The following is a 23909-nucleotide window of genomic DNA, read 5'->3' as shown; positions in this document are numbered from 1 at the left end:
CGTCACAAACCCCCCCCCCCCAGGTTTGGAAGCAGCCGGTTGGTCGATGCGGAGCCATCAATTAGGAACCGACCAATGGCGGCTCGAGTGGGCGGAGCCTCCGTCATGAGGCCACGCCCACTTCATTTGCATAAACATGGACCTCATTTGCATGCATAATGAGGCCCCCCCTCTCTTTTGGGCCCATAAAGTGCCATAAAAATGAGTGAAAAAGCCACTTTTTGGGCAATTTAAGGCCAAAAAACGCCATTTTTATTCTATTTCTAATTCAAGGGTGGGTTTGATGCTTTAATCGAAGGGATTTTGGGGGGAAAAATGGGGATTTGGGGCAAAATTGGGGATTTTGGGGGTAAAAATGGGGATTTGGGGGTAAAATTGGGGATTTGGGGGTAAAAATGGGGATTTTGGGGCAAAATTGGGGATTTTGGGGGGAAAAATGGGGATTTTGGGGGTAAAAATGGGGATTTTGGGGCAAAATTGGGGGTTTTGGGGGTAAAAATGGGGATTTTGGGGTAAAAATGGGGATTTTGGGGTAAAAATGGGGATTTTTGGTGTAAAAATGGGGATTTTGGGGGGGATAACGGTGATTTTTGGGTAAAAATGCGAATTTTTGGGGTAAAAATGAAGATTTTGGGTGTAAAAATGGGGATTTTGGGGGTAAAATTGGGGATTTTTGGGGTAAAAATGGGGATTATGGGTAAAAATGGTAATTATGGGGTAAAAATGGACATTTTTGGTGTAAAAATGGGAATTTTGGGGAGATAACGGTGATTTTTGGGTAAAAATGCGGATTTTTGAGGGAAAAAATGAAGATTTTTGGTGTAAAAATGGGGATTTTTGGGGTTAGAATGGGGATTTTTGGGGTAAAAATAGTGATTTTGGAGGTAAAAATGGTGATTATGGGGTAAAAATGGGGATTTTTGGTGTAAAAATAGTGATTTTGGGGGTAAAATTGGGGATTTTGGGGATAAAAACAGTGATTTTGGGGGTAAAAACAATGATTTACGGGATAAAAATGGTAATTATGGGGTAAAAATGGGGATTTTTGGGGTTAAAAATGGGGATTTTGGGAGGATAACGGTGATTTTTGGGTAAAATTGGGGATTTTGGGGGTAAAAATGAAGATTTTGGGGGTAAAAATAGTGATTTTTGTGGTAAAAATGGTGATTATGGGGTAAAAATGGGGATTTTGGGGCAAAAATGGAGATTTTGAGGGTAAAAATGAAGATTTTTGGTGTAAAAATGGGGATTTGGGAGGTAAAAATGGTGATTTGGGGGCAAAATTGGGGGTTTTGAGGCTAAAAATGGGGATTTTGGGGCAAAAATGGTGATTATGGGGTAAAAATGGGGATTTTGGGGCAAAAATGAAGATTTTTTGTGTAAAAATGGGGATTTTTGGGGGATAACGGTGATTTTTGGGTAAAAATGGGGGTTTGGGGGCTAAAAATGAAGATTTTGGGTGTAAAAATGGGGATTTGGGGGGTAAAAATGGGGATTTTGGGAAGGAAATTGTGATTTTGGGGGTAAAAATGAAGATTTTGGGTGTAAAAATGCTGATTTTACCTAGAAATTAATGATTTTTTGGGTTAAAACGTTGAAATTTTGGGTCATTTCCCCCCATTTTATAACATTTAACATCCACACTTTCCCCCTGAGCCCCTTAAGGCCATTTTGGGTCCAATTTTGGGTCAAATTCGAGGGATTTCAGGCAAAATACCCCCATAAAAAGATGGCGACGGCCATCATGATGATGGCGTTAATATTCACCACCCGCGCCCATATATGGGCATCAGGGGGCGGGGCCTCATCAAGCCCCGCCCCCTGGCTCTGAGGCCCCGCCCCCTCGATGCGAAGCCCCGCCCCCTCCCTGCTGAGCTTCGCTCCTATTGGTCGAGGCTCCGTCCCTTGGGTCCTTTGCTCCGTTCCTATTGGCTGAGGCTCCGTTCCTATTGGTTGTTGCTCCGTTCCTATTGGTTGTTGCTCCGTTCCTATTGGTTGAGGCTCCGTTCCTATTGGTTGAGGCTCCGCCCCCTGGGAGCTCGGCTTCACTTGGACCTCTGGGGAGGAACAGCCCCATAGAGCCCTATAGTGACCCATGGAGACCCATAGAGACCCCATAGAGACCCATAGGGACCCCATAGAGACCCATTGAGACCCATAGAGACCCCATAGAGACCCATTGAGACCCATAGAGACCCCATAGAGACCCCATAGAGACCCATAGCGACCCATAGAGACCCCATAGAGACCCATTGAGACCCCATAGAGACCCCATAGAGACCCATAGAGACCCCATAGAGACCCATAGAGACCCCATAGAGACCCCATAGAGACCCCATAGAGACCCATAGAGACCCCATAGAGACCCCATAGAGACCCACAGCGACCCATAGCCCCCCATAGCCCCCCATTACCCCATAGCCCCCCATAGCCCCCCATATCTCCCCATAGCCCCCATTACCCCATAGCCGCCCATTACCCCCCATAACCCCCATTACCCCCCATTACCCCATAGCCCCCCATTGCCCCATAGCCCCCCATTGCCCCATAGCCCCCAATACCCCCATAGCCCCCCATTACCCCATAGCCCCCCATAGCCCCATAGCCCCCAATACCCCCCATAGCCCCCCATTACCCCCCATTACCCCATAGCCCCCCATTGCCCCATAGCCCCCCATTGCCCCATAGCCCCCAATACCCCCATAGCCCCCCATTACCCCATATCCCCCCATTACCCCCCATAGCCCCCCATTGCCCCATTACCCCTGATAACCCCCATAGCCCCCATTACTTCCCATAGCCCCCCCATTACCCCATAGCCCCCCATTACCCCATAGCCCCATAGCCCCCCATAGCCCCCCATTACCCCATAGCCCCCCATAGCCCCCCATAGCCCCATAGCCCCCCATTACCCCATAGCCCCCCATTACCCCATTACCCCCCATTACCCCATAGCCCCCCATTACCCCCATTACCCCCCATTACCACATAGCCCCCCATTACCCCATAGCCCCCCATAGCCCCCCATTACCCCATAGCCCCCCATAGCCCCCCATTACCCCATAGCCCCCCATTACCCCATAGCCCCCAATTACCCCCCATATCCGCCATTACCCCCCATAGCCCCCCATTACCCCATTACCCCTCATAACCCCCATAGCCCACCATTACCCCATAGCCCCCCATTACCCCATTACCCCTCATAACCCCTATAGCCCACCATTACCCCATAGCCCCCATTACCTCCCATAGCCCCCCATTACCCCATAGCCCCCCATTGCCCCATAGCCCCCAATACCCCCCATAGCCCCCCATTACCCCATAGCCCCCCATTACCCCATAGCCCCCCATTACCCTCATAGCCCCCATAGCCCCCCATAGCCCCCCATTACCCCCCATTGCCCCATAGCCCCACATTACCCCATAGCCCCCCATAGCCCCATAGCCCCCAATACCCCCCATAGCCCCCCATTATCCCCATTACCCCATAGCCCCCCATTGCCCCATAACCCCCATTACCCCATTACCCCATAGCCCCCCATTACCCCCATTACCCCATTACCCCCATTACCCCATAGCCCCCCATTACCCCATAGCCCCCAATACCCCCCATAGCCCCCCATTACCCCATATCCCCCCATTACCCCCCATAGTCCCCCATTACCCCATAGCCCCCAATTGCCCCCATACCCCCCCATTACCCCCCATTGCCCCATAGCCCCCCATTACCCCATAGCTCCCCATAGCCCCCCATTACCCCATAGCCACCCATTACCCCATAGCCCCCCATTGCCCCATAGCCCCACATTACCCCATAGCCCCCCATAGCCCCATAGCCCCCAATACCCCCCATAGCCCCCCATTATCCCCATTACCCCATTACCCCCCATTACCCCATTACCCCATAGCCCCATATCCCCCCATTCTCACCCCATAGCGTCATGTCCCCGTCCCTGTTGTCATCCTTATCCAGGTCATCTCGTGGTTCCCGGCTGTTCCTGAGGCTGAACACCAACCGGTGCAGCTGTAGGGACACGGCAACAGCTATGGGGCGCTATGGGGCCCTATGGGTCTCTATGGGGCCCTATGGACCCCTATGGGTCTCCAAGGGGCCCTATGGATCCCTATGGGTCTCTAAGGGGTCCTATGGATCCCTATGGGTCTCTAAGGGGTCCTATGGATCCCTATGGGTCTCTAAGGGGCCCTGTGGGTCACTATGGGTCTCTAAGGGGCCCTGTGGGTCACTATGGGATGCAGTGGGTCCCTATGGGGCTCAGTGTGTTTCTATGGAGATCAGTGGGTCCCTATGAGGATCAATGGGTCCCTATGGGGTCTCTGTGGGTCCCTATGGGTCTCTATGGGCTCTATGGGTCCCTATGGGTCTCTATGGGGTCTCTATGGGTCTCTATGGGGTCCATATGGGTCTCTATGGGGTCTCTATGGGTCTCTATGGGGTCCCTATGGGTCTCTATGGGTCCCTATGTGTCTCTATGGGTCTCTATGGGGTCTCTATGGGTCTCTATGCATCTCTATGCGTCTCTATGGGGTTGCTATGGGTCTCTATGGGTCTCTATGGGTCCCTATGTGTCTCTATGGGTCCCTATGGGTCTCTATGGGGCCCCTATGGGTCCCTATGGGTCTCTATTGGGTCTCTATGGGTCCCTATGTGTCTCTATGGGTCCCTATGTGTCTCTATGGGTCTCTATGGGGTCTCTATGGGTCTCTATGTGTCCCTATGGGTCTCTATGGGTACCTATGTGTCCCTATGTGTCCCTATGTGTCCCTATGGGTCCCTATGGGTCTCTATGGGGTCCCTATGGGTCTCTATGTGTCCCTATGGGTCTCTATGGGTCCCTATGGGTCTCTATGGGGTCCCTATGGGTCTCTATGGGTCCCTATGGGTCTCTATGGGGTCCCTATGTGTCTCTATGGGTCCCTATGGGGTCTCTATGGGGTTCTATGGGTCTCTATGTCTCTCTATGGATCCCTATGTGTCCCTATGGGGTCACTCACGTGTTTCCGGTCGATGGGGGGGTGGCACAGGGAGATACCGGAAGCGATGAGACACGTGACCAGGAAGAGCAGCGCGGCAAAGTGCAGATAGTGCAGCCCGCACAGGAAGTCAGGGCAACTTCCGCTTCCGGTTCCACCCGCCCCCACACTTCCGGTCACATGCTCCCATGTGCTGCTCGTGGCGTTTCCGGTGTCGTCACTTCCGGCTTGACATGGCGGCGGTTCCGTCCCCATGGCGAATTCCGGGATCATCCGGGCCAGGCCCAGCGACAGACCGGACACTAGGCCCCAAAAAGCGCCCTACAACGGCAGCCATGATGTTAACGGTACATCCGGGTATCGCGGCGGCCATTTTGGATGGGGGGGGTGTTACATCCGGGTATCGTGGTTGGGGTGGGGGGGTGTCACATCCGGGTATCGTGGTGAGGGTGGGGGGGTGTTACATCCGGGCATCGTAGCCGCCATTTTGGATGGGGGGGGTGTTACATCCGGGTATCGTGGTGAGGGGCTGGGGGGGGGGGGGTGTGTTACATCCGGGCATCGTAGCCGCCATTTTGGATGGGGGGAGGTGTTACATCCGGGTATCGTGGTGGCCATGCGGGAGTGGGGGGGGTGTGTTACATCCGGGTATCGTAGCCGCCATTTTGGATGGGGGGGGTGTTACATCCGGGTCTCGTAGCCGCCGTTTTGGGGGTGAGGGAGATGGCGGTCACGTGGTATGTAGTAGTGACGCATGATTGGCGGCCATTTTGGGGGGGGGGGTTTACATAGGACCCTATAGAGACCCATAGGGACTCATAGAGACCGATAGAGTCCCATAGAAACCCCCATAGAGACCCATAGGCCCCCAATGCTGCCCCATAGAGACCCATAGACCCCATAGGCTCCCTATGCTGCCCCATAGAGACCCATAGACCGCATAGGCCCCCCATGCTGCCCCATAGGGACCCCATAGAGACCCATAGAGACCCATAGGGCCCCCATCGTGCCTCATAGAGACCCCATAGAGACCCATAGAGAACCATAGACCCCATAGAGACCCCATAGAGACCCATAGATCCCATAGGCCCCCCATGCTGCCCTATAGGGACCCCATAGAGAACCATAGCCCCCCCATGGTGCCCCATAGAGACCCATAGCCCCCCCATGCTGCCCCATAGAGACCTATAGACCCCATAGGCCCCCCATGCTGCCCCATAGAAACCCCATAGAGACCCATAGCCCCCCCCATGGTGCCCCATAGAGACCCATAGACCCCATAGGCCCCCCATGCTGCCCCATAGAGACCCATAGACCCCCTAGGCCCCCCATGCTGCCCTATAGGGACCCCATAGAGAACCATAGCCCCCCCATGGTGCCCCATAGAGACCCATAGCCCCCCCATGCTGCCCCATAGAGACCTATAGACCCCATAGGCCCCCCATGCTGCCCCATAGGGACCCCATAGAGACCCATAGCCCCCCCATGCTGCCCCATAGAGCCCCACAGACCCCACAGCCCCCCCATGGTGCCCCATAGACTCACGGGCTCGTTGACCCTGGGCACGAAGACGGCGAGGAAGAAGAGGGCGGCGATGGGGGGCGTGAGGAAACTGCCCACGGCCTGGATGTAATCGAACAGCCGCCCCCCCTGAGCCCCACGGACTATGGGGAGCCAGGCCAGGCTGACCCCCACCAGGAACAGCATGAACAGCCTGTGGGGCGGGAGAAAGTGGGGGTCAGGGCTATGGGGCAGGACTAGATGGGGGGCAGGTCATTGTATGGAGTTCTATGGGGTCCCCCCATTGCCTCCCATTGTAATGTCACCTCCTGACCACTAGGGGGCGCCATTATATGGTGCTCTATGGGGTTCTATGGGGCTCTATGTTGTAATGTCACCTCCTGGCCACTAGGGGGCGCCATTATATGGTGCTCTATGGGGTTCTATGGGGTTCTATGTTGTAATGTCACCTCCTGGCCACCAGGGGGCGCCATTATATGGTGCTCTATGGGGTTCTATGGGGTTCTATGGGGCTCTATGTTGTAATGTCACCTCCCGACCACTAGGGGGCGCAATTATATGGGGTTCTATGGGGCTATATACAATTATATGGGGCTCTATGGGGTTCTATGTTGTAATGTCACCTCCCCACCACCAGGAGGCGCCATTATATGGGTTTCTATGGGGTTATATAGCATTATATGGGGTTCAGTGGGGCTCAATGTTGTAATGTCACCTCCCCGCCACCAGGGGGCGCCATTGTATGGGGTTCTATGGGTTTCAATGGCTTTCAATGGCTTTCTATGTTGTAATGTCACCTCCCCACCACCAGGGATCGCTGTTCTATGGGTTTCAATGGCTTTTAATGGGTTTCAATGTTGTAATGTCACCTCCTCACCACCAGGGGGCGCTGTTCTATGGGTTTCAATGGGGTTCTATGGGGTTCTATATAAGCCCATTGTAATGTCACCTCCCGGCCAGCAGGGGGCGCTGTTCTATGGGTTCCTATGGGTTTCAATGGGTTTCTATGTTGTAATGTCACCTCCCTGCCACCAGGGGGCGCTGTTCTATGGGTTTCAATGGGTTTCAATGGGTTTCAATGGGTTTCTATGGGGTTGTAATGTCACCTCCCGGCCAGCAGGGGGCGCCATTATATTGGTTCCTATTGGTTTCTATGGGGTTCAGTGTTGTAATGTCACCTCCCGGCCAGCAGGAGGCGCCGTTGCGTGGCGTTGGGCCTCATCCTGCCATAGAGATCCAGGCTCTATAGGGTGATATGGGGTTATATAGCATTATATGGGTTTCTATGGGGCTCTATGGGGTTCTATGTTGTAATGTCACCTCCCGGCCATTAGGAGGTGCTGTTCTATGGGTTTCAATGGGGTTCTATGGGTTTCAATGGGTTTCTACGTTGTAATGTCACCTCCCCGCCACCAGGGGGCGCTGTTCTATGGGTTCCTATGGGTTTCAATGGGTTTCTATGTTGTAATGTCACCTCCCCACCACCAGGGGGCGCCATTATATGGGTTTCAATGGGTTTTTATGGGTTTCTATGGGTTCCTATGCTGTAATGTCACCTCCCCACCACCAGGGGGCGCTGTTCTATGGGTTTCAATGGCTTTCAATGGGTTTCTATGTTGTAATGTCACCTCCCCGCCAGCAGGGGGCGCTGTTCTATGTGTTTCAATGGGTTTCTATGGGGTTCTATATAAGCCCATTGTAATGTTACATCCCGGCCACCAGGGGGCGCCATTACATGGGGCTCTATGGGTTTCAATGTGTTTCTATGGGTTGTAATGTCACCTCCCGGCCACCAGGGGGCGCTGTTCTATGGGTTTCAATGGGTTTCAATGTGTTTCTATGGGTTGTAATGTCACCTCCCGGCCATTAGGGGGCGCCATTATATTGGTTCCTATTGGTTTCTATGGGGTTCAGTGTTGTAATGTCACCTCCCGGCCAGCAGGGGGCGCTGTTCTATGGGTTTCAATGGGTTTCTATGGGGTTCTATATAAGCCCATTGTAATGTCACCTCCCGGCCACCAGGGGGCGCTGTTCTATGGGTTTCAATGGCTTCCAATGGGTTTCTATGTTGTAATGTCACCTCCCTGCCACCAGGGGGCGCTGTTCTATGGGTTTCAATGGGTTTCTATGTGTTTCTATGGGTTGTAATGTCACCTCCCGGTCATCAGGAGGCGCCGTTGCGTTGCCTGTGGCCTCATCCTGCCATAGAGATCCAGGCTCTATAGGGTGCTATGGGGTTATATAGCATTATATGGGGCTCTATGGGGCTCTATGGGGTTGTAATGTCACCTCCCGGCCACCAGGGGGCGCTGTTCTATGGGTTCCTATGGGTTTCAATGTGTTTCTATGGGTTGTAATGTCACCTCCCGGCCACCAGGAGGCGCCATTATATTGGTTCCTATTGGTTTCTATGGGGTTCAGTGTTGCAATGTCACCTCCCGGCCAGCAGGGGGTGCTGTTCTATGGGTTTCAATGGGTTTCAAATTGGTTTCTATGTTGTAATGTCAGCTCCCGGCCAGCAGGGGGCGCCATTACATGGGTTTCAATGGGTTTCTATGTTGTAATGTCACCTCCCGACCACCAGGGGGCGCTGTTATATGGGATTCAATGGCTTTCAATGGGTTTCTATGTTGTAATGTCACCTCCCGACCACCAGGGGGCGTTGTTCTATGGGTTTCAATGGGTTTCTATGGGTTGTAATGTCACCTCCCCGCCACCGGGGGTCGCTGTTCTATGGGTTTCAATGGGTTTCTATGGATTTCAATGGGTTGTAATGTCACCTCCCGACCACCAGGTTGCGCCGTTCTATGGGTTTCTATGGGGTTCTATATAAACCCGTTGTAATGTCACCTCCCGGCCACCAGGGGGCGCTGTTCTATGGGTTTCAATGGGTTTCAATGGGTTTCAATGTGTTTCTATGGGGTTGTAATGTCACCTCCTGGCCAGCAGGGGGCGCTGTTCTATGGGTTTCTATGGGGTTCAGTGTTGTAATGTCACCTCCCGGCCATTAGGAGGCGCCGTTGCGTTGCCTGTGGCCTCATCCTGCCATAGAGATCCAGGCTGAAGATGGCGCCGGCGCTGGCCAAGATGGAGGCGAGGGACGACATGAGGGCGGCCAGCACCACGGACAGCATCAGGCCGCGGAGACCTGATTAAAGGTAATTTATGCTAATTTATGGTAATTTATGGTAATTTGGGTACTGGGTAATGGGCCTCAGGGCTCATTAGAGACATGGGGGGGGTAATTAGGGGGTTGGTTGGAGGTAATTGGTGTTAATGAGCCCCATAGAGAAACATAGAGACCAATAGGCCCCATAGAGAACAATAGACCCTATAGAGACCCCATAGAGACCCATAGGGACCCACAGAGACCCCATAGAGACCCATAGAGACCCATAGGGACCCACAGACCCCATAGAGACCAATAGACCCCATAGAGACCCATAGAGACCCATAGAGACCCATAGGGACCCATAGACCCCATAGAGACCCCATAGAGACCCCATAGAGACCAATAGACCCCATAGAGACCCCATAGAGACCCATTGAGACCCCATAGAGACCAATAGACCCTATAGAGACCCCATAGAGACACATAGAAACCCCATAGAGACCCATAGGGACCCATAGAGACCTATAGGGACCCATAGAGACCCCATAGAGACCCATAGAGACCCATAGAAACCCCATAGAGACACACAGACCCCATAGAAACCCCATAGAGACCCATAGAGACCCATAGACCCCATAGAGACCCATAGACCCCATAGAGACCTATAGAACGTCATAGAGACCCCATAGAGACCCATAGACCCTATAGAGACCAATAGTGACCCATAGAGCCCCATAGACCCCATAGAGACCCCATAGACCCCACAGAGCCCAATAGAGTCCTATAGAAACCAATAGACCCCATATAGACCCTATATAGACCCCATAGACCCCATAACCCCATAGACCCCATAACCTCGTACCGGGGGGCAGCAGCTCCACCACGAGTTTGGGGTACGCGACGTTGGAGCACCCGGCCGCGATCCCACAAGCGCGACGACACGAGGCCGCGTCGGGGCAGGCAACCACCTCTATAGGGGATTGTATGGGATAATATAGGGTTATAGGGGGTTATAGGGGATTGTATGGGGTTATATGGGGTTATAGGGGGTCTATGGGGTCCTGTGGGTGTTATTACATCCAGTGGCCACCAGGTGGCGCTGTGGAGTGATGGGCTCTATGGGTGTAGTTACATGCAGTGGCCACCAGGGGGCGCTGTGGGGTCTTATGGGGTTATATGGGATCTATGGGGTTATAGGGGATTATATTGGGTTATATGGGGTTATAGGGGATTGTATGGGGTTATATGGGTTCCTATGGGGTTCTATGGGTTTCTATGGGGTTATATGGGGTTCTATGGGACTATATGGGTTTCTATGGGGTCCTATGTGGTTATATGTGTTTCTATGGGTTTCTATAGGGTTTCAATAGGGTTTCTATAGGGTTTCAATAGGGTTTCTATAGGTTTAGGGTCCATACCGGGGTAGAGCAGCCTGGCCGCCATCCCGGGCAGCACCATGAGGAACATGGGCAGCACCTTGAGGTACCCGCACAGCACACAGCCCCCACGGACGTGGGTCAGAGAGCGGCCCGACAGGCAGCGCTGCACGATCACCTGCACCCATAGAACCCCATATAATCCCATATAATACCATATAACCCCATAGAACCCCATAGGGTCACATAGAGTCACATAGAACCCCATAGAATCCCACCCGACAGGCAGCGCTGCACGATCACCTGCACCCATAGAACCCCATAGGGTCATATATAACCCCATAGAATCCCATAGGGTCATATAGAACCCCATAGAACCCCATAGAGTCATATAGAACCCCATAGAGTCATATATAACCCCATAGAACCCCATAGGGTCATATAGAACCCCATAGAACCCCATATAACCCCCATAATCCCATATAACCCCCATAATCCCATATAACCCCATATAACCCCCATAATCCCATAGAATCCCACCCGACAGGCAGCGCTGCACGATCACCCCATAACAACCCCATAGGGGCACATAGAGTCACATAGAGTTACATAGAACCCCCCATAATCCCATATAACCCCATAGAATCCCATAGAAACACATAGAATCCCATATAACCCCATAGAATCCCATAGAATCCCATATAACCCCATATACCCCCATATAACCCCATATCCCCCCATATCCCCCCATATAACCCCATATAACCCCATATAACCCCATATAACCCCATATACCCCCATACAATCCCCTATAACCCCATATAACCCCATATAACCCCATATAACCCCATATATCCCCATATAACCCCATATACCCCCATATAACCCCATATAACCCTATACAACCCCATATAACCCCATAAGACCCCACAGCGCCCCCTGGTGGCCGCTGGATGTAACTACACCCATAGAGCCCATCACTCCACAGCGCCCCCTGGTGGCCATTGCATGTAACTACACCCATAGAGCCCATCACTCCACAGCGCCCCCTGGTGGCCACTGGGTATAATAACACCCACAGGACCCCATAGACCCCATATAACCCCATAGATCCCATATAACCCCCATACAATCCCATATAACCCCATAAATCCCATATAACCCCATAGATCCCATATAACCCCATATAACCCCATATAACCCCATATAACCCCATATAACCCCATATAACCCCATATACCTGGTCCGTACACCAGTACCATCCCGCCGTCGCCCCTAATCCCAGTAACATCCCTGGCCATGGCAGGTCGCCCCCTGGGGGTCGCAGCAGTTTTAGGGCCTGGTCCCTTATGGGGCAGCGACGGGTTGTGGGGGGCAGAGACAGCGGGAAGCGATGGAACAGGGCCGGGATCCCACCAACGGCCCTAAGAGCTGTGGGATATATGGGATTAATAGGGTTATATGGGGTTATATGGGATATATGGGGTTATATGGGGTTATATAGGGTTATATGGGGTTATATGGGATATATGGGGTTATATGGGTTATATGGGGTTATATGGAATATATGGGGTTATATGGGATATATGGGATGTATGGGATATATGGGGTTATATGGGGTTATATGGGTGTTATTACATGCAGTGGCCACCAGGGGGCGCTGTGGGGTCTTATGGGATTATATGGGATATATGGGGTTATATGGGGTTATATGGGTTATATGGGGTTATATGGGGTTATATGGGATACATGGGGTTATATGGGGGTATATGGGATATATGGGATATATGGGGTTATATGGGGTTCTATGGGTGTAGTTACATGCCTTGGCCACCAGGTGGCGCTGTGGAGTGATGGGCTCTATGGGTGTAGTTACATGCAGTGGCCACCAGGGGGCGCTGTGGGGTTTTATGGGGTTATATGGGATCTATGGGGTTATAGGGGGTTATAGGGGATATATGGGATATATGGGATATATGGGGTTATATGGGATATATGGGGTTATATGGGGTTATATGGGATTACGGGGAATTATAGGGGATTATATGGGATTATGGGATTATATGGGATTAGGGGGGATTATAAGGGGTTATATGGAATTATATGGGATTATATGGGGTTATAGGGGGTTATATGGGATTCTATGGGATTCTATGGGATTCTATGGGATTCTATGGGGTACGCACCGTATCCCGCTAACACGGAGGCTCCCCCCACCATGACGGCGCTCTGCACCATGTCGGCGAACATCAGCGCCGTCATCCCCCCTGATATAGGGACAGTATGGACCTATAGGGCCCCATACACCCTATAGGGCCCCATAGATCCCAATAGGGCCCCATAGACCCTATAGGGCCCCATAGATCCCAATAGGGCCCCATTGATCCCAATAGGGCCCCATAAACCCTATAGGGCCCCATAGACCCTATATGGCCCCATAGACCCCAATAGGGCCCCATAGATCCCAATAGGGCCCCATGGACCCTATATGGCCCCATAGATCCCAATAGGGCCCCATGGACCCTATATGGCCCCATAGATCCCAATAGGGCCCCATAGATCCCAATATGGCCCCCAGTGATCCCATTGGTTCCAATATGGCCCCATTGATCCCAATATGGCCCCATTGATCCCATTGATCCCAATATGGCCCCATTGATCCCATAGATCCCAATAGGGCCCCCATTGATCCCATTGATCCCAATATGGCCCCCATTGATCCCAATGATCCCAATATGGCCCCCATTGCCCCTATAGGGCCCCCATTGATCCCATTGATCCCAATATGGCCCCATTGATCCCATTGATCCCATTGATCCCATTGATCCCATTGCCCCTATAGGGCCCCCATTGATCCCATAGCCCCTATAGGGCCCCCATAGGGCCCCATACACCCTATAGGGCCCCATAGATCCCAATAGGGCCCCATAGCCCCTATAGGGCCCCCATTGATACCGGTGATGGTGTATAGGGCCGTGACCCCCAGCAGCTCCCCCACGGCCCCATAGAGCTCCCATTGATCCCATAGCCCCTATAGGGCCCCCATAGCCCCTATTAGGGTCCCCATTGATCCCATAGCCCCTATAGGGCCCCCATAGCCCCTATATGGACCCCATTGATACCGGTGATGGTGTATAGGGCCGTGACCCCCAGCAGCGCCCCCACGGCCCCATAGAGCTCCCAGCCCAGCGCGGCCTGTAGGAACACGGCGCCAGAGAACAGGTCAACCTGCATTGACAACAGCGACACCGTGTGGCCATGTCAGGTATTGCAACTGCCCATAGACAGCAATGAGTTATTGCGACTAATAGACCTGCATTGACAACAGCGACACCGTGTGGCCATGTCAGGTATTGCAACTGCCCATAGACAGCAATGAGTTATTGCTGCTAATAGACCTGCATTGACAACAGCGACACCGTGTGGCCATGTCAGGTATTGCAACTGCCCATAGAAAGTAATGGGTTATTGCGACTAATAGACCTGCATTGACAACAGCGACACCGTGTGGCCATGTCAGGTATTGCAACTGCCCATAGACAGCAATGAGTTATTGCGGCTAATAGACCTGCATTGACAACAGCGACACCGTGTGGCCATGTCAGGTATTGCAACTGCCCATAGAAAGTAATGGGTTATTGCGGCTAATAGACCTGCATTGACAACAGCGACACCGTGTGGCCATGTCAGGTATTGCAACTGCCCATAGACAGCAATGAGTTATTGCGGCTAATAGACCAGCATTGACAACAGCGACACCGTGTGGCCATGTCAGGTATTGCAACTGCCCATAGAAAGTAATGGGTTATTGCGACTAATAGACCTGCATTGACAACAGCGACACCGTGTGGCCATGTCAGGTATTGCAACTGCCCATAGAAAGTAATGGGTTATTGCGGCTAATAGACCTGCATTGACAACAGCGACACCGTGTGGCCATGTGAGGTATTGCAACTGCCCATAGACAGCAATGAGTTATTGCCGCTAATAGACCTGCATTGACAACAGCGACACCGTGTGGCCATGTCAGGTATTGCAACTGCCCATAGACAGCAATGAGTTATTGCGGCTAATAGACCTGCATTGACAACAGCGACACCGTGTGGCCATGTCAGGTATTGCAACTGCTCATAGAGACCCATAGAAATACATGGAGCCGTATTGCGACTAATAGACAGCAGCGACATCTAGTGGCAGGGAGTGGTATTGCAACTAATAGAGACCCCATAGAGATCCATAGGGACACATAGAGACCCCATAGAGCCCCACAGTGCCCCATAGAGACCCTATAACCCCAATAGAGACCTCATAGAGATCCGTAGAGACCCCATAGAGACCCATAGAGACACTCAGACGCCATAGAGACCCATAGAGACCCCATAGAGACCCATAGCGCCCCATAGAGACCCCATAGCGCCCCATCTCCCCCCATAGGACCCCCATACGACCCCATAGAGACCCATAGAGACCCCATAGAGACCCATAGAGACCCCATAGAGACCCATAGCGCCCCATAGAGACCCATAGCGCCCCATAGATTACAGAGATCTTGGTGGTGACGTAGAGCAGCAGCGATAGGGCCGACAGACACATAGACCCCATAGACCCCATAGAGACCCCATAGAGACCCCATAGAGCCCCATAGAGACCCCATAGAGACCCCATAGAGCCCCATAGCGCCCCATAGCGCCCCATAGAGACCCCATAGAGACCCATAGGGACCCATAGACACCATACAGACCCATAGAGACTTGTAGAGACACCATAGAGACACATAGAGATCCATAGACCCCATAGAGGCCCCATAGCGCCCCATAGAGACCCATAGCGCCCCATAGAGCCCCATAGATTACTGAGATCTTGGTGGTGACGTAGAGCAGCAGCGATAGGGCCGACAGACACATAGACCCCATAGAGCCCCATAGAGACCCCATAGAGCCCCATAGAGCCCCATAGAGACCCCATAGAGCCCCATAGCGCCCCATAGAGCCCCATAGCGCCCCATAGCACCCCATAGCGCCCCATAGATTACAGAGATCTTGGTGGTGACGTAGAGCAGCAGCGATAGGGCCGACAGACACATAGACCCCATAGAGCCCCATAGAGCCCCATAGAGACCCCATAGAGCCCCATAGCACCCCATAGAGCCCCATAGAGCCCCATAGCGCCCCATAGAGCCCCATAGATTACTGAGATCTTGGTGGTGACGTAGAGCAGCAGTGATAGGGCCGACAGACACATAGACCCCATAGAGCCCCATAGAGACCCCATAGCGCCCCATAGCGCCCCATAGAGACCCCATAGAGCCCCATAGCGTCCCATAGAGCCCCATAGAGACCCATAGAGCCCCATAGCGTCCCATAGAGCCCCATAGCGCCCCATAGAGCCCCATAGATTACTGAGATCTTGGTGGTGACGTAGAGCAGCAGCGATAGGGCCGACAGACACATAGACCCCATAGAGCCCCATAGAGACCCCATAGCGCCCCATAGAGCCCCATAGCGCCCCATAGAGCCCCATAGAGCCCCATAGAGCCCCATAGCGCCCCATAGAGACCCCATAGTGCCCCATAGAGACCCCATAGCACCCCATAGAGCCCCATAGAGACCCCATAGAGACCCCATAGACCCCATAGAGCCCCATAGCACCCCATCTCCCCCCATAGGACCCCCATACGACCCCATAGAGCCCCATAGGACCCCCATACGACCCCATAGAGCCCCATAGAGACCCCATAGCGCCCCATAGAGACCCATAGCGCCCCATAGAGCCCCATAGCGCCCCATAGAGCCCCATAGATTACAGAGATCTTGGTGGTGACGTAGAGCAGCAGCGATAGGGCCGACAGACACAGTTGGATCCGGGTCCCCCCAAATCTCTTCCGAAGATATTGGGGCATCGTGGTCACCTATGGGGTCATTGTGACGTCATAATGGGGGTCGTTGTGACGTCATAATGGGGGTCGTTGTGACGTCATAATGGGGGTGATTGTGACGTCACTGTGGACTCACCCCCGCCCTCATGTAGATGGGGACGAAGACCCAGCCCAGCAGCAGCACCATGAACATGGCCTGTATGGGATATAGGGGGGGATATGGGGCTGGGATGTGGGGCTGGGATGTGGGGCTGGGGATATAGGGGGGGATATGGGGTGGGATATGGGGTATGGGGTGGGATATAGGGTGGGATATAGGGTGGGATATGGGGCTGGGATGTGGGGCTGGGGATATAGGGGGGGATATGGGGTGGGATATAGGATATAGGGGGGGATATGGGGTGGGATATGGGATATGGGGGGGATATGGGGCTGGGATGTGGGGCTGGGGATATAGGGGGGGATATGGGGTGGGGATATGGGATATGGGGTGGGATATGGGATATAGGGGGGGATATGGGGGGGGGTATGGGGTGGGATATGGGATATGGGGTGGGGATATAGGGTGGGATATAGGATATGGGGTGGGATATGGGATATGGGGTGGGATATGGGATATGGGGTGGGATATGGGGTGGGGATATGGGATATGGGGTGGGATATGGGATATGGGGTGGGATATGGGATATAGGGGGGGATATGGGGTGGGATATGGGGCTGGGATGTGGGGCTGGGGATATAGGGGGGGATATGGGGTGGGGATATGGGATATGGGGTGGGATATGGGGTCGGATATGGGATATAGGGTGGGATATAGGGTGGGGATATGGGATATGTGGGGGGATATGGGATATGGGGTGGGATATGGGGTGGGATATGGGATATGGGGTGGGATATGGGATATGTGGGGGGATATGGGGTGGGGATATGGGATATGGGGTGGGATATGGGGTGGGATATAGGATATGGGGTGGGATATGGGATATGGGGTGGGATATGGGGTGGGATATGGGGCTGGGATGTGGGGCTGGGGATATAGGGTGGGATATGGGGTGGGATATGGGATATGGGGTGGGATATGGGGTGGGATATGGGGTATGGGGTGGGATATGGGGCTGGGATGTGGGGCTGGGGATATAGGGTGGGATATGGGATATGGGGTGGGGATATAGGATATAGGGTGGGATATAGGGTGGGATATGGGGAGGGATATAGGGAGGGGATATGGGGCTGGGATAGGGGATGTTTCTATGGGTCGCTATGGGGTGTCTATGGGTCCCTATGGGGTCCCTATGGGTCCCTATGGGGTGTCAATGGGTTCCTATGGGGTGTCAATGGGTCCCTATGGGGTTCCTATGAGTCTCTATGGTTCCCTATGGGTCCCAGTGTGTGTCTGTGGGTTTCTATGTGTCTCTATGGTTTTCTATGGGGTCCCTATGGGGCTCTATGGGGTGTCAGTGTCTTGCTATGGGGCAGCCCCACATGCCACTCGAATCCTCCCACGGCGCTATGGGACTCTATGGGGTCCCTATGTGTTCCTATGTGTCTCTATGTGTCTCTATGGGGTCCCTATGTGTCTCTATGTGACCCTATGGGTTTCTATGGGGTCCCTATGGGTCCCTATGGGTCCCAATCTATGGGGCAGCCCCACATGCCACTCGAATCCTCCCACGGCGATCCCAGAAGCCGCAGCCGTCCCGGCCAATCCCACAAAGTGCCCAGAGCCGATATTGGATGCGAACAGCGACGAGCCCACCTGGAACAGCCCCATAGAGACACATAGAGACCCCATAGGGACACATAGAGACCCATAGAGACACATAGAGACCCATAGAGACACATAGAAACCCCATAGAGACCCATAGAGACACATAGAGACACATAGAGACACATAGAGACACATAGAACCCCATAGAGACACATAGAGACACATAGAGACACATAGAGACACATAGGGACCCCATAGAACCACATAGAAACTCCATAGAACCCCATAGAGACCCATAGAACCACATAGAGACCCATAGAGACACATAGAGACCCCATAGAAACCCCATAGAACCCCATAGAGACCCCATAGAGACCCATAGAGACCCATAGAGACCCATAGAGACACATAGAACCACATAGAGACCCCATAGAGACCCATAGAGACCCCATAGACACACATAGAAACCCCATAGAGACCCATAGAGAACCATAGGGACCCATAGAGACCCATAGAGACCCCACATAGAGACCCATAGAGACCCATAGGGACCCATAGAACCCCATAGAAACCCCATAGAACCCCATAGAGACCCACAGAGACCCATAGAACCCCATAGAAACCCATAGAAACCCATAGAGACCCATAGAGACCCACAGAACCCCATAGAACCCCATAGAGACCCATAGAGAGAGACCCATAGAACCCCATAGAGACCCATAGAGACACATAGAACCCCATAGAGACCCCATAGAGACACATAGAGACCAATAGAGACCCCATAGAGACACATAGGGACCCCATAGAGACCCATAGAGACCCATAGAGACCCCATAGAAACACATAGAAACCCCATAGAGACCCATAGAGACACATAGAGACCCATAGAGACCCATAGAGACCCCATAGAACCCTGTAGAGACCCATAGAGACCCATAGTGACCCATAGAGACCCCATAGAGACCCATAGAGAACCATAGGGACCCATAGAGACCCATAGAGACCAATAGAGACCCATAGAGAACCATAGAGACCCATAGAACCCCATAGAAACCCCATAGAACCCCATAGAGACCCATAGAGACTCATAGAGACCCCATAGAGACCCACAGAGACCCCATAGAGACCCATAGAGACCCATAGAGACCCCATAGAACCCCGTAGAGCCCCATAGCGCCCCACAGTGCCCCATAGAACCCCATAGTGCCCCATAGCGCCCCATAGCACCCCATAGCGCCCCATAGCACCCCATAGCACCCCATAGCGCCCCATAGAACCCCATAGCGCCCCATAGCGCCCCATAGCGCCCCATAGCACCCCATAGAGCCCCATAGCTCCCCATAGAGCCCCATAGCGCCCCATAGCACTCCATAGCGCCCCATAGCTCCCCATAGTGCCCCATAGCGCCCCATAGCGCCCCATAGCGCCCCATAGAGCCCCATAGCACCCCATAGCACCCCATAGAGCCCCATAGCGCCCCATAGAGACCCATAGTGCCCCATAGTGCCCCATAGCGCCCCATAGTGCCCCATAGCACCCCATAGCGCCCCATAGAACCCCATAGCGCCCCATAGAGCCCCATAGCGTCCCATAGAGCCCCATAGCGCCCCATAGAGCCCCATAGCGCCCCATAGCACCCCATAGAGCCCCATAGCGCCCCATAGCACCCCATAGCACCCCATAGCGCCCCATAGCGCCCCATAGCGCCCCATAGCACCCCATAGAGCCCCATAGCTCCCCATAGAGCCCCATAGCGCCCCATAGCACCCCATAGCGCCCCATAGCTCCCCATAGTGCCCCATAGCGCCCCATAGCGCCCCATAGCGCCCCATAGAGCCCCATAGCACCCCATAGCACCCCATAGAGCCCCATAGCGCCCCATAGAGACCCATAGTGCCCCATAGTGCCCCATAGCGCCCCATAGTGCCCCATAGCACCCCATAGCGCCCCATAGAACCCCATAGCGCCCCATAGAGCCCCATAGCGTCCCATAGAGCCCCATAGCGCCCCATAGAGCCCCATAGCGCCCCATAGCACCCCATAGAGCCCCATAGCGCTCCATAGCGCCCCATAGAGCCCCATAGCACCCCATAGCTCCCCATAGTGCCCCATAGCACCCCATAGCGCCCCATAGCGCCCCATAGCGCCCCATGGTCACTCACCACGGCCCATCCCATTTTCCTCCCGGCCAGGAAATACCCGGTAACGGAACTGCGGGAACTGCGGCGTAAGGACTGAACCGGGACGGACCAGTAAGAACCAGTATAGACCAGTATAAACCAGTATGGACCAGTATGGACCAGTATAAACCAGTACGGACCAGTATGGACCAGTATGGACCAGTATGGACCAGTATGGACCAGTATAAACCAGTATGGACCAGTATAGACCAGTATGGACCAGTATGGACCAGTACGGACCAGTATAGACCAGTATGGACCAGTATGGACCAGTATGAACCAGTATGAACCAGTATAGACCAGTATGGACCAGTATAAACCAGTATGGACCAGTATGGACCAGTATAAACCAGTATGGACCAGTATAAACCAGTATGGAGCAGTATGGACCAGTATGGACCAGTATAAACCAGTATGGACCAGTATGGACCAGTATAAACCAGTATGGACCAGTATAAACCAGTATGGAGCAGTATGGACCAGTATGGACCAGTATGGACCAGTATAAACCAGTATGGAGCAGTATGAAGCAGTATGGACCAGTATGGACCAGTATGGACCAGTATGGACCAGTATAAACCAGTATGGACACGTAAGGACCAGTATGAACCAGTATGGACCAGTATAAACCAGTATGGATCAGTATGGACCAGTATGAACCAGTATGAACCAGTATGGACCGGTATGACCCATAGAACCCCATAGTGCCCCATAGACACCCCATAGAGACCCACAGCGCCCCATAGAGACCCATAGGGCCCCATAGAGCCCCATAGCGACCCACAGCAACCCCATAGAGACCCATAACGCCCCATAGAGCCCCACAGCGCCCCATAGAGACCCATAGGGCCCCATAGAGACTCATAGAGCCCCATAGCAACCCATAGAGACCCATAGCGCCCCATAGAGCCTCATAGAGCCCCATAGCACCCCATAGAGACCCATAGGACCCCATAGAGCCCCATAGCACCCCATAGAGACCCCATAGCGCCCCATAGTGCCCCATAGAGCCCCACATGCCCCACTGCCCCACTGACCCCCCTGCCCTCCGTCTCCCCCCCATAGGGAATGATTAACACCCCCCCCCAGCCGTGGGTCAGGGGTTGAACAAACAACTCAAGTGTGGGGCGGGGGGGGGGCGGCACTTGGGGGTCCCATGGGGCACTTATGGGGCACTTATGGGTCCCACCCCGCACTTATGGGTCCCAGGGGTCCACTTATGGGTCCCACCCCATAACTTATGGGTCCCAGATGTCCCCTGAAGGCTCCCACCCCCCACTTGTGGGTCCCACCCCCCACTTATGGGTCCCACCCCGCACTTATGGGTCCCACCCCCCACTTATGGGTCCCTAAGGTTCACTTATGGGTCCCACCCCACACTTATAGGTCCCATCCCGCACTTATGGGTCCCACCCCACACTTATGGGTCCCACCCCCCAACTTATGGGTCCTACCCCCCACTTATGGCTCCCACCCCCCACTTGTGGGTCCCACCGCACTTATGGGTCCCACCCCACACTTATGGGTCCCACCCCACACTTACGGGTCCCACCCCACACTTGTGGGTCCCACCCCAGACTTATGGGTCCCAAAGGTTCACTTATGGGTCCTACCCCCCACTTATGGCTCCCACCCCCCACTTGTGGGTCCCACCCCACACTTATGGGTCCCAAAGGTTCACTTATGGGTCCCACCCCCCACTTATGGGTCCTACCCCCCACTTATGGGTCCCAAAGGTTCACTTATGGGTCCTACCCCACACTTATGGGTCCCAAAGGTTCACTTATGGGTCCCACCCCCCACTTATGGCTCCCACCCCACACTTGTGGGTCTCACCCCACACTTATGGGTCCCACCCCCCAACTTATGGGTCCCACCCCCCACTTATGGGTCCCAAAGGTTCACTTATGGGTCCTACCCCCCACTTATGGGTCCCAAAGGTTCACTTATGGGTCCCACCCCCCACTTATAGGTCCCAAAGGTTCACTTATGGGTCCCACCCCCCACTTATGGGTCCCACCCCCCACTTATGGGTCCCACCCCACACTTATGGGTCCCACCCCCCACTTATGGGTCCTACCCCCCACTTATGGCTCCCACCCCCCACTTATGGCTCCCACCCCCCACTTATGGCTCCCACCCCACACTTGTGGGTCCTACCCCATAACTTATGGGTCCTACCCCCCACTTATGGGTCCCAAAGGTTCACTTATGGGTCCTACCCCCCACTTATAGGTCCCAAAGGTTCACTTATGGGTCCCACCCCCCACTTATGGGTCCTACCCCCCACTTATGGGTCCCACCCCCCACTTATGGGTCCCAAAGGTTCACTTATGGGTCCCACCCCCCACTTGTGGGTCCCACCCCACACTTATGGGTCCCACCCCCCACTTATGGGTCCTTACCCACAGCCCCACAGCGAAGACGCAGAGGAAATACCCCCCCAGGACCCCCAAGTCCCAGGGATCGACGGTGGCGGCCATGATGGAGCTGTGCCCCACAGCTCTGCCCCACAGCTCTGATATAGGGCAGGGGGGCGGCTGTGGGGCTGGAGCTCCGCCCCATAACTAGGGACGGTTCAGTGCCCCACAGAAATGTGGGGGCGGATGGGGACAGTGGGGCCCCATAGGGACACACAGGGACCCATAGAGACCCATAGGGGACCCATAGTGACACAGAGACCCATAGGGACCCCATAGGGACCCACAAGGACCCATAGAGGCTCTATAGGGACCCACAGGGACCCATAGAGACCCATACAGACCCCATAGGGACACACAGAGACCCCATAGGGACCCATAGAGCCCCATAGGGACACATAGGGACACACAGTGACCCATAGAGACACATAGGGACCCATATAGACCCCATTGGGACCCATAGAGGCCCATAGAGACCCCATAGGGACCCATAGGGACCCACAGAGACCCATAGAGGCCCCATAGAGACCCATGAGAACCCATAGAGACCCCATAGGGATCCATAGAAACCCCATAGAGACCCTTAGGGACCCATAGAGACCCCATAGGGACCCCACAGGGACCCATAGAGACACAAAGAGACCCCATAGAGACCCATAGGGACACTATAGGGACCCATAGAGACCCCATAGGGACCCCATAGCGACCCATAGGGACACATAGAG

At 53.9% G+C, this 23909-nt stretch overlaps 2 protein-coding genes across 32 annotated transcripts in view; one reads left to right on the top strand and one right to left on the bottom strand.

Moving 5' to 3' along the window:
• The window catches only part of RUSF1 (RUS family member 1), a 61256-nt gene that overhangs the window by 24603 nt on the left and 12744 nt on the right, over positions 1 to 23909 (top strand). For 15 of the 28 annotated variants that reach the window (XR_014941738.1, XR_014941743.1, XR_014941739.1 and 12 more), the window contains one exon: positions 24 to 267. Coding sequence is in view for 10 of the 28 variants with exons in the window: in XM_085535095.1 (XP_085391221.1) it covers positions 24 to 109 (86 nt within the window). In the remaining 18 variants the exon portion in view is untranslated. Of the gene's footprint in view, positions 1 to 23; positions 268 to 5043; positions 5340 to 7702; positions 7754 to 9524; positions 9672 to 14139; positions 14267 to 17028; positions 17075 to 20776; positions 21240 to 23909 lie in introns of those variants that run through there. The other 13 variants (XR_014941744.1, XR_014941742.1, XR_014941740.1 and 10 more) reach the window with 10 other exon arrangements.
• On the bottom strand, positions 219 to 23291 carry LOC107307253 (sodium/glucose cotransporter 2-like). Of its 4 annotated transcripts, XM_085535084.1 has the most exons (15): positions 23170 to 23291; positions 20747 to 20818; positions 18528 to 18632; positions 17013 to 17072; positions 16805 to 16909; positions 14124 to 14229; positions 13188 to 13268; positions 12242 to 12432; positions 11044 to 11179; positions 10488 to 10595; positions 9511 to 9661; positions 6538 to 6706; positions 5014 to 5313; positions 3931 to 4024; positions 219 to 2057 (listed from the first exon to the last, which is right to left on the bottom strand). In XM_085535084.1, the coding sequence occupies exons 1-15, from the start codon at positions 23245 to 23247 to the stop codon at positions 1705 to 1707; spliced, it is 2109 nt and encodes a 702-aa protein (XP_085391210.1). In that variant the 5' UTR covers positions 23248 to 23291; the 3' UTR covers positions 219 to 1704. The 4 variants fall into 4 exon arrangements, with proteins under 4 accessions (XP_085391210.1, XP_085391207.1, XP_085391208.1 ...); XM_085535081.1 differs by lacking the exons at positions 20747 to 20818; positions 23170 to 23291 and having other exon boundaries at positions 18528 to 18647; XM_085535082.1 differs by lacking the exons at positions 20747 to 20818; positions 23170 to 23291 and having other exon boundaries at positions 18359 to 18626.

The sequence above is a fragment of the Coturnix japonica genome, unplaced genomic scaffold, assembly GCF_054131305.1.
Source record: "Coturnix japonica strain WE unplaced genomic scaffold, WE-NBRP24 Scf108, whole genome shotgun sequence".
In the NCBI taxonomy this organism is placed as follows: domain Eukaryota; kingdom Metazoa; phylum Chordata; class Aves; order Galliformes; family Phasianidae; genus Coturnix; species Coturnix japonica.
The sequence above is the reverse complement of the archived record's forward strand: the minus strand, read 5'-3'. Positions and strand labels throughout refer to the sequence as shown.

Excerpts from the sequence above, each read along its gene's own strand:
- LOC107307253 (XM_085535084.1), bottom strand. The coding sequence starts at position 23,247 with ATGGCCGCCACCGTCGATCCCTGGGACTTGGGGGTCCTGGGGGGGTAT. Across the intron at positions 17,073-18,527 it reads TGGGAGGATTCGAGTGGCAT|GCCATGTTCATGGTGCTGCT; the intron begins GTGGGGCTGCCC and ends TATCCCATACAG. Across the intron at positions 2,058-3,930 it reads CGGGGACATGACGCTATGGG|AGGTCCAAGTGAAGCCGAGC; the intron begins GTGAGAATGGGG and ends GTTCCTCCCCAG.